This window comes from Corvus brachyrhynchos, unplaced genomic scaffold (genome assembly GCF_000691975.1).
Source record: "Corvus brachyrhynchos isolate BGI_N302 unplaced genomic scaffold, ASM69197v1 scaffold219, whole genome shotgun sequence".
Classification (NCBI taxonomy): Eukaryota; Metazoa; Chordata; class Aves; order Passeriformes; family Corvidae; genus Corvus; species Corvus brachyrhynchos.
In genome coordinates, this window is record NW_008240034.1 from 1,319,138 (window position 1) to 1,333,067 (window position 13,930).

At 59.6% G+C, this 13,930-nt stretch overlaps 2 protein-coding genes across 2 annotated transcripts in view; one reads left to right on the forward strand and one right to left on the reverse strand.

Moving 5' to 3' along the window:
• Positions 1-9,718, forward strand: part of ARHGAP45 (Rho GTPase activating protein 45) — a 17,839-nt gene extending 8,121 nt beyond the window's left edge. The window contains 21 exon segments of the mRNA XM_017743813.1: positions 23-56; positions 1,052-1,136; positions 1,222-1,294; positions 1,548-1,626; positions 1,817-1,954; positions 2,136-2,200; positions 2,464-2,574; positions 2,840-2,920; positions 3,106-3,285; positions 3,454-3,591; positions 3,847-4,037; positions 4,331-4,470; positions 4,826-4,903; positions 5,139-5,240; positions 5,455-5,618; positions 5,829-6,017; positions 6,353-6,490; positions 8,146-8,384; positions 8,611-8,872; positions 8,995-9,097; positions 9,252-9,718. Of these exon segments, the coding sequence (XP_017599302.1) occupies positions 23-56; positions 1,052-1,136; positions 1,222-1,294; positions 1,548-1,626; positions 1,817-1,954; positions 2,136-2,200; positions 2,464-2,574; positions 2,840-2,920; positions 3,106-3,285; positions 3,454-3,591; positions 3,847-4,037; positions 4,331-4,470; positions 4,826-4,903; positions 5,139-5,240; positions 5,455-5,618; positions 5,829-6,017; positions 6,353-6,490; positions 8,146-8,384; positions 8,611-8,872; positions 8,995-9,097; positions 9,252-9,580 (2,919 nt within the window). The 3' untranslated portion in view covers positions 9,581-9,718.
• A 1,942-nt stretch (positions 9,719-11,660) lies between these two features.
• Positions 11,661-13,849, reverse strand: POLR2E (RNA polymerase II subunit E). The gene is made up of 8 exons (XM_017743837.1): positions 13,677-13,849; positions 13,368-13,483; positions 12,883-12,963; positions 12,659-12,717; positions 12,412-12,490; positions 12,206-12,279; positions 12,066-12,120; positions 11,661-11,937 (listed from the first exon to the last, which is right to left on the reverse strand). Exons 1-6 carry the CDS (start codon positions 13,693-13,695, stop codon positions 12,214-12,216), a joined length of 420 nt encoding a protein of 139 aa, XP_017599326.1. The 5' UTR covers positions 13,696-13,849; the 3' UTR covers positions 11,661-11,937; positions 12,066-12,120; positions 12,206-12,213.
• Positions 13,850-13,930: the final 81 nt, after the last annotated feature.

Sequence of the window (13,930 nt, forward strand, 5' to 3'; positions counted from 1 at the left end):
CCACCCCCCCGTGCCCCCCCGCCCAGCCGCTGGGACCCTCATCTCCAAAGTCAAGGGTGAGACAGTGGGGCTGGGAGCTCTGTCCCACTCCCCTCCTGCCCCACGGTGGGATGGGGGGATTGGGGAACTCATGGAGGGGCTGCCGGCAGTGGGGCTGCCCCATGGACCGGCAGAGAGGGTGAAAGTGTCGTCTGCCTCTTGCTGTGGTTCAGCTTTAAGGATGCTGTAGTGTCAGAAATGACAGATCCTGCCCGGGGGTTTCCAGGCACAGCCACAGGAAAAACACGGAAATAATCAGACCCTGCTCCTGGCAGCCTCTCATGTTTATGGAGCGGGATCTGGGAGGTTAGATCCCAGCTGGGCACCACCTCCCACCGCTGTCACCCACGGGAAGGGGGCGGCTGCACCTACCAGAGGCACAGCACAACCTTCTGAGTCACCCGTGGCTTCCTGGACACCAACCAGGAACTGCAGGGGACAGGAAGCTCATGACGGGTGGCAGGAGGGCTGCCATGGGGCTGGTCCCACACAGGAATGGGGGGGGAGTGGGCTTGGAGCAGACCCCAGCCCCACCCCAAGGAGCTGACCTGGGGTCTGCCCAGGAGCCCTGGCCACTGGTGTCCCGTGGTGTGGGAGCCTGCCAAGGGCTGTTGGCCCCGTTTCCTGCTGCTGGTGATGGTTCCTCTTTTGGCTGCGGGCAAGAGCCCTCCTGGAGGAGTTCATCCTGCTTGGAGAGGGGGCTGGAGGAGCCATGAGGCAAGGCAGGCAGTGGAACAGGTCCAGCAGCACTTTTCCAGCAGCCCTGAGTAACGGGAATAAACAGAAACATGAGCCAAGGGATGCTGTCAGGGAAGTCAGTCCTGGGAAGGAGGAGGGGGAAACTGCTGCACTGGAAAAATCCATCATCTGTAGGGATGATCTTTCCCACTGCTCCCTTGACTCACCCCAGCCCCAAAGCCCCCTTGATACCAGCATGAGCTGGCAGGTTTTTCCTGCTGCGACAGGGACAGGTGCTTGTGCCAACAGGGCTCCCACATTTCCTCATCTCCAGGTTTCCACTACGAATCCAACAATGAGGCGGACAAGCGGGAGTTCGAGAAGGCCATCGAGACCATTGCTGTGTCCTTCAGCAGCACGTAAGGGAGTTTGGGCAGCCATCCCCCAGGGGTAGCCCGTGTCGCTGTCCCTGTGCTGAGCCCGGCCATGCTCCTCTCCCCACAGGGTGTCCGAGTTCCTCATGGGGGAGGTGGACAGCAGCACCATCCTCTCCATCCCACCCAGCGACCAGAACCAGGTGAGTGATGCCCAGATGCTCCCACCACGTGGGGCTCAGGATCACTCAGGGCTCTGGCTGCTCCCCTCAGCTCTGGTGTGGGCCCAGAGCAGGCTGTTGCTCTGGTGACAGTCCTGTCAGCTCCCGGGCACAGCTGAGTTCCAGCAGTGGCCAAAAGACTCCAGCAGCTCCGGCTTCCATCCTTCCGCCAGCCCCTCCAGCTGCTCCCCATCCTCTTGGCTGACCACTCCCTTTTCTTTCCCAATTCCCAAAGACTATGGAGAGCCTCTATGGGGGGATTCCTGGGCCTGGAGGAGATGGTGTGCCCTCGGGCATGGACAGCTACGACACAGGTAAGCAGGATGAGTCTGGGTGAGGGTTTGGGGTCTGTGCAGGAAGCAGCACCTTCCCCATCATCGCTGCCATCCTGAGCCACACGCGGCTCCTCAGCTGGGAAAAGGCAGCAGAGCTGGTGGCAGCAGGGCTGGCATGGGGCTGGGGGGGTTTGCGCTGGAAGCTCACGGAGTGTCCATCCCACTGCAGCCTGTCCTCCGGCCGAGGAGGTGGACGTGATGCTGCAGCGCTGTGAGGGGGGCGTGGACGCTGCCCTCCAGTACGCCAAAACCATCTCCAAGTACATGAAGGACCTGATTGGATACCTGGAGAAAAGGACCACACTGGGTGAGTGGGGGGACAGCAAGTGGGTGCCTTCTGGAGCAGGGCTGAGCCACGGGACAGGTTGAGGTCCCTCCTGGGGGGCCTCACTCCTCAAGTTCCTGATTTATTTTTCAAAAGGAGATTGGGTTCCATCAGGGAAATCCCGGTGTCTTGTGTCTTTTCACTTCCAACCTTTTCCTTCCAGAGATGGAGTTTGCCAAAGGGCTCCAGAAGATGGCAAACAGCTGCAAGCAAACCATCAGCCAGGAGGTAAGTCTTCAAGTCCCTGAAGCCCCCAGTGCCAGGCTGGATCGGGAGCCAGCCACCCTGGAGAGCCCTTTCCATGTGCCCCAGCTCAGGAGAACATGGGGGCAGCTCTCCAGAGCTCTGCCTGGAGAAATTCAGGATGGGGCTTTTACCAGCAGCAGTCACCAGCCCCACCTTGCCTCTGGCTCTTTCTCCCTGAAGGATGCATCTCCTTGGGCTCGTGTGGGGTGCTGGGGCTCAGGGAGATGTGTTTTCCCTCTCCCCAGACCAACATGCCTTTCCTGTCCATCTACCTGCTGGCCCTGGAGCAGGACATGGAGCATGGGACCTCAGTTCTGCAGGCAGCCAACACCCTGCAGCACCAAACCTTCCTCCAGGTGAGGGGACAAAAGGTCCTTCCAGGGCTGGAGGTCCTGGCATTGCAGAGGTGGCTCTTCCTTAGCTCAGTCCAGAGGGAACCTGCATCCAGCACTTCCCAGGCTGTGGATTTTCATCCCTGGCACAAACCAGCGCCTGTGACCTGTCCTGGGAGTGACAGTGACCACCACAGGGCACTTCTCCTTGCAAAGTCATGGCGAGGGCAGAGCAGGAGTGCTCAGCTCAGGGCATCACGGGGCTGTTCCTCCCTCTCTTGCCATGCAGCCGCTGACGGTGAGACGCCTGGAACACGAGAAGCGCAGGAAGGAGATCAAGGAGCAGTGGCACCGAGCGCAGAGGAAACTGGTGAGTGACTGGGTTTGTGTTCCCAATCCCAGCCTGGAGCAACCCATGACACGTCCTCCTCTGAGCACGCTGGGCACCCTGCCCCTCTCCAGAGGCGTCGGGTGGCTCTGCTGTGCTGGAGGACCCTGGCAGGAGCTGGTGACCCCCTTGCTGGGCTCCATCCTCACCCTGGCTCTCCCTGGCAGCAAGAGGCGGAGGGGAACCTGCGCAAGGCCAAGCAGACGTACATGCAGCGCAGCGAGGAGCACGACAAGGCCAAGTACATGGCGGTGAAAGCAGAGGAGGAGCAGCAAAACACGACCAGCAGCATCACCACCAAAGCCCTGGACAAGAAGAGGCGGCTGGAAGAGGAAGCCAAGAACAAGGTGACAGCTCTGGAGGGGCCTCGTCACTCCTGCTGTTCCCTGAGCTGTGTGGATGAACTGAGCCCTCCCCATGATCCTCAGGAATGACCGGACAAAGCGGGTCCAAGGGGCTGTTCTTACTCTCCTCACCTCTGAGCTGTTCCCATGCCTTGCTCTCCCAACTCCCAGGCAGAAGAGGCCATGGCCACGTACCGCACCTGTGTGGCCGATGCAAACACGCAGAAGCAGGAGCTGGAGGACACCAAGGTGAACTCCCTGCGGCAGATCCACGAAGTGATCAAACAGACTGACCAGGTTGTCAAGTCGGTGAGTGGGGCTGGGTTGGGGTGTCCCCAGGGCAGGAGGTGGCTGTGCCCTGCTCTGGAGGGCTCAGAGCTGCCTTCCAGCAGAGCTGGCTGAGCTGCCTCTATTCCAGCAGGGGTTTGGGTGCAGATGCAGAGCTCCCCTCTCCCTCGTGCCCAGAAAAGTGCTGCTCCACGCTCCTGATTTCCTACCTAACCTGGAGCTCCTCCCGTGCCAGCCCACCAAGCTCACGCCTGTCCCTCTCCACATCGCTTTTAGGCCACCATCTCCTTCTACCAGCTCATGCACATGCAGACGGCGCCGCTGCCCGTGAACTTCCAGACGCTGTGCGAGAGCAGCAAGCTGTACGACCCGGGCCAGCAGTACGCGTCCCACGTCCGGCAGCTGCAGCGCGGCGACGAGCCCGACGTCCAGTACGACTTCGAGCCCTACGTGTCCCACAATGCCTGGTAAGGGAGGAGAGGGTTCGTTCCTGGGTAATGCTCCAGCTCAGCCACGTTCCCTTCGTTATCTCCTGCTGCCCACGCTCTCCTGCAGGAGCCAGGATGCTTTCAGCATTCCTGAAGGCAGCTCCTGCTGGGAATGCTAGGGCTGGACCAGCTGGGAATTGCCCTCCTTCAATGAATGAGACAGGCTGTTGAGTATTTAAGAGACTGTGATTCCCGAGGCTGGTGGATGGCAGCCATGGATAAGGTTCCCAAGTGTCCTTCCTTCCCGTCCACCTTCCCATTTCCCCCCTCAGGTCTCCCTTTCCTTGGGCACGGAAGGGCAGCTTCAATGCCAGCGAGTTCTCCACAAGTGCCGAGGGGGCTGGGGCTGGCTCAGAGGGAGCAGCAGGAGCCAAGGAGTCACCGAGCGGGGCCGGGGCGGCCGAGCGGAGAGGTGAGCCTGGAGCCCCAAAGTTCTGCATCACATGCCCCACATCCCCCCAGGCAAGAGCAGAGTGGGACCTCCAGGGTACCGGGAGCTTTGCTGGCAGCAGCAGGAGGGGCTGGGAGCCTCCCAGCCTGGATTTCCTGAAGGACACTAAATCAGATCTGTGCCATTTTGTTCCCTGACAAACCATTGCCCTGACAAACCATTCCAATCTCCCCTTGCTGGGTGTCACTGGATGCACCAAACCCCACCAGCAGCTTCCCCCAGTCATCCCAGTTTCTCCCAGCATCCAGGCTGTTCTCCAGCTATTCCCTCCCGAACACAGACAGCAATCCCAACGGACTGTGTGTTCTCTCTGCAGGTGGGAGGGGACACCAGGTCCATAAATCCTGGCCAACCTCTGTCGCTGATGCTGACAGCAACCTGGATTCCAACACAGGTAGATATGGGAACAGCCCAGGAGCCCCTCCCAGCACAGCCAATCTAAACCCAGAGCTTCCCAGTTAGGCAGGACTGTCCCCTGTTTTACCTGCCCTGTGAGAACACTGTTCTCACCGACTGTGCTGATCCCAGTCTCCAGTGGGATAGGGTGGGATTTGATGGGATGGGGTGAGCTCTCAGAAGAGAAGCAGCTTTGCAGGTGATTCACTGCTCTGTGGGTTTTCCTTGGACAGGTGAATTTGGCCACAAGCTCCAGCGGCTGTCATCCAACGGCACCGCATCCTCCAGTGAGGAGCTGGAGGAGAAGGACGGGACCACCACCCCCTTTGAGCAGAGTAGGTGACAGGGTGGGAGGTGACAGTGCTGCTGCCACACCCCCCACCACAGCAGAGCTCCCAAATCCAGTAGTTCTGGAGGCAAATCCAACAATTGCTGGAGATTCCTGATGGTGTCCCCAAGGAGCGCTGCCTTCCCCGAGGGACGAGCCCTGCTCAGACCGGTGACAGTGACAGTCCTGCCGTGCCTGACCTCACATTTCCTTTTCCGTAGGCATCAATGGGATCACCCCGGAGCTGGCGACTCCCACAGGGCCCTTCCGGAATGTTGGCTTGTCCAAGGCTGCCCAGACCCATCGGCTGAGGAAGCTCCGTGCCCCTTCCAAATGTCGGGAGTGCAACAGCTATGTGTACTTCCAGGGAGCCGAGTGCGAGGAGGTGAGCTGGGAGAACTGGGGGTGGAACCCAGCTCTGATCATGGTCAGGAGGACATTTCTCCCGTGGGGAGGGTTCCAGGTGGAAAATGTGGCTTTCCCTGGGTCCTGCAGCATCCTCAACGCATTTTTCCTGTCTCCCACCATGCTCCGAGCGGTGCCTGGTGTCTCTGTGGCTGCCCCCCACCTCCACGTGTTCCCCTCTCTCTTCCAGTGCTACCTGGCCTGCCACAAGAAGTGCCTGGAGACCTTGGCCATCCAGTGTGGGCACAAGAAGCTCCAAGGGAAGCTGCAGCTCTTCGGGCAGGACTTCATGAAGGCGTCTCAGGGCAGCCCGGATGGGATCCCCTTCATCGTCAAGAAATGCATTTCGGAGATCGAGAAGCGGGCCCTGAAAACCAAGGTGAGTCACACTCCCCTCTCCTTCTCCTCCTCAGCTGGCTGAGCCACAGGATCTTGGAAGGGTCCTCTGGAAAACCAGCAGGCTCCATTTCAGATTTCCATGGGGCAGGGAGCCAGGGATGAGCTTGGCCCAGATAACCCAAACTCTGCCTTTGGAAACTCACCTCTCCTGCCTCCTGCTTTCCTATGAAGCAGGAACGACTGAGCTGGAAGGAGATCTCCCAAAATGACTTCCCTGAGGGATTTCCCACCCCAAGAGGAGAGGGTGGGAGCACACAGCAAACACGAAGAGGAACCTCTCCTCTCACTTCAGCTCCGCTTTTCTTTCTTTCACAGGGCATCTACCGAGTTAACGGCGTCAAGACCCGCGTGGAGAAGCTTTGCCAGGCCTTTGAGAATGGGAAGGAGCTGGTGGAGCTGTCCCAGGCCTCCCCCCATGACATCAGCAACGTCCTGAAGCTCTACCTGAGACAGGTGAGGTGCTGGTGGTGCCTCGTGGCAGGGGAAGGAGGGGAGGTGGCCAGAGGAACCAACCTGGCCGGAGGAATTCTGCACAAATTGGGCTCAGTGACTGGGTGGGAGGGGAGGGGTCCTTCCCAGGGGGGAGTGGGTTGGCCTTGGAGATGGGGCCACAGTGACCCCCCCCAGCTCATCCCACACAGCGTCACTGCGGTCACAGCCGCACAACAGCGACCTGCCCGAGCTCCAAACAAGGAACGCTCCGCCCCTTCCAACTGGGGAACTGGCTACCCAAAAAGGGAAGGGGCCAGCAAAGGTCACCGGGCACAGGCTGAGTCACGTCCCCATGGGGTGGGCTCTGCCCCTGGAGTCAAACTGGGGTGGGTTTTAGTGAGGTCTCTGCCCCTTGGGCACCTTGGAGTGGGGCTCAGTGGGATCTCTGCCCCTCAGGTCACTCTGAGGGGGGCTCAGAGGGATCTCTGTCCCTCGGGCCACCCCAAGGTTGGCTCAGCCCCAGCACCCCCCACCCCGTACCCAAACTGCCGTTGCAGACAGTGTCACCCACATCCTCCAACAGCCTCCACCGCAAGGCAGGAGCGAAGAGGAAGCTGCTTCTCTCTTGCAGGCAGCCGTGGATTAACTCTTTGTGCTGCCTTTCTCTGTAACTCCTCCGAAGGGCAGCTCTGTGTTACCTCACAGGGGAAGCCGTGTCCTTGGGCTCCTGCACATCAGGAGTCAAGGACTCTGAGTTGCCTCCGGGGTTTCTCCAAAGAAAAGCAGAATGGAATGAGAGGGGGAAATCAGTGCTGAGCCCCGACCTGACCCCTCGCTGCAGAGAAATGGGTTAAAGTCCTTCCCTAAAGGGGTAGATGGAGTGAACCTGCTCTGCTGTGAGGCAGCCTGTCCCCAAAACCTCCATTTAAGCCGCTCTGAAAACATCCCCAGCCATGTGGAACACCCAGCAGTTAATACCAGCCCCGTCTGCTTCACACAAACTTCAAAGCAGTTTCCCCCGCCGCAGCCCCACCTCTGCACATCCTGTGCCCTTCACATCCTGCCTCCCCCACCCAGAACTACCCATCCCTGTCATCTTCCCAGCCAGCCCCTGTCCGCTGGGGAGCCTGCAGCTGGGCCCACCCCAGCCAGGGATTTTCCAGGAAAAAAAGGGAATCCCTGCACCTCAACCCAGCAGGGAGCACCCGTGGGTGGATCAAACGCCGCTTGAGGCTTGAGCTTCACAAGTGCTCCTTGGCCAGGCCTAATGAGGCTGGATTGACATGCTCCAGGAGATGGATAAATAAGTATCACCTCTGGGGAGAGGTTTGTGGCACTGCAGGTCACAGACTCATGGAATCCTGAAGTGGAAGGGATGTTAAAAGTGCTCCAAGCCCTCTCCAAGCTGGCCTGGAGCACTTCCAGGGATGTTTCCTCACTGTAGAAATGCCCCAGGTGTCCCCAGCTCAGCAGCTCAGCACAGGTCCAGGTCTGATGGAGGTGGGAGCTGCTTGCAGGACCGGGATCATTTCTCTTCTCTTTTTCTCTTCTCTTCTCTTTTTCTCTTCTCTTCTCTTCTCTTCTCTTCTCTTCTCTCTCTTCTCTTCTCTTCTCTTCTCTTCTCTTCTCTTCTCTTCTCTTCTCTTCTCTTCTCTTCTCTTCTTCTCTCCCTTCAGCTGCCATAGCCCCTCATGCCCTTCCGGCTGTACAATGAGCTGATGGGGCTGGCCAAGGAGAGCCTGCAGGGTGGCGAGGTCAAGGGCCGGAGCGGGAAGGGCGGCCCCGAGCTGGTGGACAGAGGAGCCGACACTGACCAGGTGGTGCTGACCCTAGTGTTGAAGCTGAGGGAGCTGCTGAAGGAGCTCCCCAGCGAGAACATGGCCACGCTCCAGTACCTCCTGCAGCACCTGAGGAGGTGAGAGGGGCATAGCCAGAGCTTGTGTGGCTGCTGGGCACCTTCCCTTTCTCCCCTGGGGTGGGGAGGTGAGCGCAGCCTCTTCACTGGAGTCAGGCCCATGGTTGCAGCTGCTTCTCTCCCCCTCCTGAGGCTCAGGTGCTCCAGCCCAGCATCTCCCCCAGCCCTGCCCATCCACCCCTCTCCCTCCTTGCTCTCACGAGCGGTTCCTCCACCTCCCACCCAGGATCATGGAAGTGGAACAGGACAACAAGATGACCTCCGGCAACCTGGGCATCGTCTTTGGGCCAACGCTGATGCGCCCCAGGCCCACGGATGCCACGATTTCCTTGTCCTCGCTGGTGGATTATCCCCACCAAGCTCGCATCATCGAGGCACTCATCATCTTCTACCCCACCATCTTCGAGCACAAGGACGTGGCAGCACCAGCCGAGCCGGGCAGACGCGGCTCAGGTGCCACGGAGGAGGTGGCCAGTGGTGCTGAGCAGGTAGGAGTCTCCAGGGAAGGGGGGGACTCTCAGGGGATGCTCCATGAACCTTCTGTGGAGTCAGCTCCCAGGGAATGAGAACTCTCCTCCGTGCCCTCACCACCGTCCCTGTTCCCTCCCAGGCCCACGCAGGCTCCCAGCCCGCGGCTCCTCTTGGCACCAGCCCCTACCTGGAGCTGCCTTCGGAGAAGAGGAATTTGGCTTTCAGCGCTGACTCACTCGCAGGTCAGTGAGAGGCACTGGGGGTTCCTGGCGGGCGCAGGTCCCATGGGAGGCATGGGGGGCACGCAGACCCTTCCCCTGCCCCGGGGGCCACAGGTTTGCTGCTGACACTGCAGTGCTGGGCTGGAGGGTGGCACAGAACTCCTCTGTCCCACAGAGTCCGGCGACCGCTCCGTGGACTCCGACTCGGAGCTGGAGGACAGTGGGGAGCCACAGACACACCTGACCAAGCAGGGAAGTGAGACCAGCACGGAGGAGGTTCATTTCTGCGACGAGGGGAGCGAGGGGCCGTGGAACCGGAGCTGCAGCGTGGGCCAGTCGGACACGGAGGGCTCCGCTCCCCGCTGCTGCAGCCCTGGGGACGAGCAGAGTGACACAGAGGAAGCCCCCGAGAGCTGCAGCCCTGCCACCCCCAAGGATGCCACAAACCAGCCTGGCACCCCTCGGGGCCACGGCAGCCATGAGCTGCAACCCCGGTTCATCTAAGCCACCGGACAGGACCACCACGGACACTGGGATGGACAAAGGGGTAAATCCCAGAGGCTGCCCAGGACACTGGAATGTGGAGGGGTAGGAGGGATGTGGGAGCCCAGGGGGGTTTGGTGTGTCAGCTGCAGGAGAGTCCTGGCGTCACAGCCTGCCAGGACCCCTGGCTCAGCTGGGGCCATCAAGGGCCTTCCCTGGGAGGCAGCTGCGGCTAGGCAGACCCTCCTCTTGTTCAGGACTTAGAGGGAACCCAGGGCTGTGCTGTGCCTGTGCCAGGCGTTTTATTTTTTCTGAGCTCCTGAATCCCTGAATCCCACACCTGTGCTGTGAGATCGAGGTTGGATGAGTCGAAGGACCTGGTCATCCTCGATGGCTGAGGCTGGAAGGGAGCCAAGGCTGCCAGGGTGATATAGGGACAATGACTCAAGATGGGCAGGAGAATGGCACCACGGGGACAGACGGACCTGGAGGCAGCCCCCTGGGACAGGGACACGGCCGGAGCAGCGCTGGGGTTGGGATGGAGCCCCTGCACCATCTCACCCCGAGCCAGGCTTGGCTTTGGTGCTGTGCCGTCTGCCAGGCTCTCAGGGGATGTGCCTCACTGACACCTGACTGAACTAAACTTTCCTGCCCCAAAACCTCAGCACTGCGTGGTCCTGGCCCAGCTGATGGTATCTGCATTGCTGCTTGGATTGACGGGCATTTGAATTGACAGACATTGATGGATGGGCATTTCCCTCCTTGGCAAGAGCCATGCAAGGAGCAGCCACAGGCTGTGGGCAGCCTCAGGGCAGATTTGCCTGGCTCCAGAGTCTTGAGCCCTGCTGAGCTCTCAGGGTTTGGTTGTACAGTCATTTAATCTCCAAAAAGCTGCGCTGCAAGTCCAGGACTAACCCCTCTGCTCTTGGAGCTGGGCAAGGAGCAGGGCCCCATGAGGAAGTGCCTCTTCCTCCTCCTCAGGGCCACCACAGCCTGGATCCAGCCCCAGCCAGTATAACCTTGAGCTTCCTTTTCTGTAAAGACATGAATCAACCCTTCAACAAGACTCCACTACCTCTGCTGGCTAAGAGACTAAAGCCAAAGTGGTTTCGTTTTTTTTAAAGCTGTGAGACTTTCCTGCACTGAGGCACAGAGAAACAAGTAGAGTTTTAGCTTGGAATGAGCTGAGAGCCTTCTCCTTCGTTCTCCTGCTTGTGGGAGACAGACCAGGTGGTGTTGGGGGGTCTCCGACACCTTGGTACTGCAGAAGCAGGCAATGGACGGGAGGTTTGAGCCCTCTGAAGTCGATGGAGAACCCATCTCAGCAAAGGTACATGAACCCAGGTTAACTCATGAGTTTGGAACTGAGCCAGGGAAGAGCTGGAGACCCCCAGGAGCTGTTCTGCCCCGGCCAGCTCTTCCACAGGATAGCTGGATTTTTCCAGGGCAGCAGGAGGATGTGGCACTGCTGCTGCCACGGCGGTACCGCGTGTGTGTGAGGGTGGGTGAGGATGATGAGGGCGAGTGCGAGCGAGAGAAGGGGCTAAAGCTGTGCTTGAGCTTCCTTCGGCAGCAGCTCCCTCGTGGTTGTGTCGATTCTGTGTTTGTCCTGACAGGCCTGAGCTGCTGCACGGCGCTGCCTTGTGTCTTGCTGTGTTCACATTGACAAGCTTCCAAAAAACCAATAAAACCAGTGTGTTCTGACCCACATTCGTCCTGGGGATCTGGGGCTTCCAGGCTCCCCCAGCTGCAGGAAACATCCAAGTCCAAGTGTTTCTGGCAGGAAAAGTGAAGTTTAAAAGCCCCCCCAGAGTTCTGGGATAAATTAAAATGAGCGTGACTGGGGGTGATGAGCAACTCTGTCGCAGTGTCCGAACACCAGGGTCCCAAACCAGGGCACAGAGGGCAGGAGATCAGGGAAGGAATGAGGTTAAGTCTGAGCTGCAGCATCCAAACTGCCCAGGGCAGCTGGTGAAGGCTCTGCAGGGCTCAGCCACGATGCAGAGCCCCGGCAGGAAGAGATTCCAAGCCTAATGAAAAATATAGGAACTTGCAGAGTCTCGAAGCTTTGCCACAGGGAGAGGCTGAGCAACGCCACAGCACTGAGGGGACAAACCTTTATTTCAAACCAGAGCCCCCAGAACAGGGAAGCAAAGGCCTTTCCCACTCATTTCCTGCCATCACTTCAGCTCTCTGTGACTGAGTCCTGGATGGGACTGAGGGGTTACCACAAAGTCCAAGCTGGAAGACAGGGAATGAGCCCAGCAACGGGGCTGCAGAGAGGCAACGTGGGAAGAGGATTTCCTTGGCCATCTCCGAAGGGCAGGAATCTCTGAGTGCCTGTGAACTGCTGGTGGGAGTCTCCCAGCTCCTCACACCTGGAAGAGAAGGAGGAATGGGAATCACCTCCTGCCCCCTGAGCTGACCCCGCTGCAGGTCTCTCTGAACACCCCAAATCCCAAAGGGCACGGCCTGAGCAGAGGGACAGGTGACAGGGGAGCCTCACCCTGCTCTCTCCAACAGGTCCCTCCATGAGCCATTTCAAACTCTGAGACATTTCCCTGGAAGCAGCTGCTTCAGTGACCTTGGAACATCCCCTGGCACTGCCCAGAGCCCCCCCAGGCAGGGGGATCCCCTCATCCTTACCCACTGTGTCACTGCACCAGCCTGTAGGTGATGTACCTGCCCGCCGTCTCACTGGGCCTGATGATCTTCACTACCTGCAAGGCAGGCACAGAGCTCAGGAGGAGGAGGAGACACTTTTCCTGCTCCAAGAGCTCCAAAATCAGCTCAAGGATCATCCCCTCCCTGCCCTGCCACAGGGAGCTGCTGCATCAGCCAGCTCCTCTCACCTGGCCACGCTTTATCCCAAAGTACCGGGCCACGGGGTCCCCGGCCTGGATCCTGGGGAGCTGGTTCTCCCTGAGTTTGCTGTGCTGGGAGTCAAGGAGAAGCTCTGGACATGCCATGGGCTGTTGGCAGCTCACGAAACAGAGAAATGAACCCTGGCAGGAGGGGGTGTTTTCAGCCCAAATTTCATCACACCCAAGCAGGAAGAAGAGACAGACAAAGGCAACCAAAGGGACACTCAAAGGATACTATCGAGCCAGCAGCTCTGTTACTTCCTCCTTTGTCATGACCACGTGCTCTGGCACCAGCTGTAAACAGAGGAGAGGCTGAAATGAGGCAGCAACTGCAGACAACGTTTGGGAGGGGGAAAGGACAACTGTGTCCCTCAGCCCAGCCAGAGATCCAGGAGAAGGACTCTGGGAGCAGCAGGAACGCAGCCAGCACAAGGGAGGGTCCATCCTGCCCCTGCTCACCTCATGCTCCGTGATGTTGATGAGAAGCTCCTGCTGCAGGAACTGCTCCAGGATGTATTTGGGAGCCATGTCAACCAGGGACTGGAAGGGAAAGGCCCGTCAGAGGTGGCTGGGACAGCCCTGGCTCAGAGCTGCTCCTCAGTGAGGACCTGGGGACACCATGTGCTCACACGGACACAGCCAGGCTGGGAAGGAGCACAGGGATCTCCTAGAACAGGGAAACATCCCTTTTTCCCTCCTCCACCTCCCATGTGCTCATGGGCCCTCAGCTGTGCCACTGCCACCAGGACCAGCTGCTCTGGTTAAACACACCTGGGTGCTATACAAGAGCCTGTGCTAAGGAACAGCATTCTCCAGCAAAAGCTTTTACCTGGAGGGGAATTCAGGGCTTTTATTTACCCACAGCAACGCTGAGAAACAGAGAGGAAAAACGTTCATGGCCCCTCAGGAGCCCCGGAGTGGGACACGACCCTGTCCCCACACACCTGCTTGGCCGAGGGGGTCATTCCCTGCTGCACCACGATCAGGGCCCGGGTGATGTTCTCCTCCTGCATGCGCTGGCAGTACATCTTGATTGTTTTGATGCCCACTTTGGGCTCCTCTGGGAAAGAGCCAGACCCGGGGTCACCGAGAGCCCCCCGCGCTCTGCCCCCCTCTCCCCGAGGGCTCAGCCAGACCCGGGGGTCCCGAAAAATCCCCCTGTGCTCTGAACCCCTCCTTGAGGGCTCAGCCAGACCCGGGGGTCCCCAGAGCCTCCGCACGCTGTGAACCCCGCCCGGGCCGGCGCTGCTCACCGGGGAAGAACACGAACATCTGATCGGTGGGATCATCGTTGTGAGCCACCAGCACGGTCAGGTCGGTGCGACGGGGGCGGCCCTCGCTGGGCTTGTCCCCGAACTGCGCCTTGAACTCCTCCAGTGTCTGGTCCAGCTCGTCCTGGGTCACCAGGTACCCGCGGTCATGGCAGAGCTGCGGGAGCAGCACCGGGCTCAGGAACGCGTCCTCACCGGGCACGGGCGGGCGCACCGGCCTAGGCGGCCCCCACCCC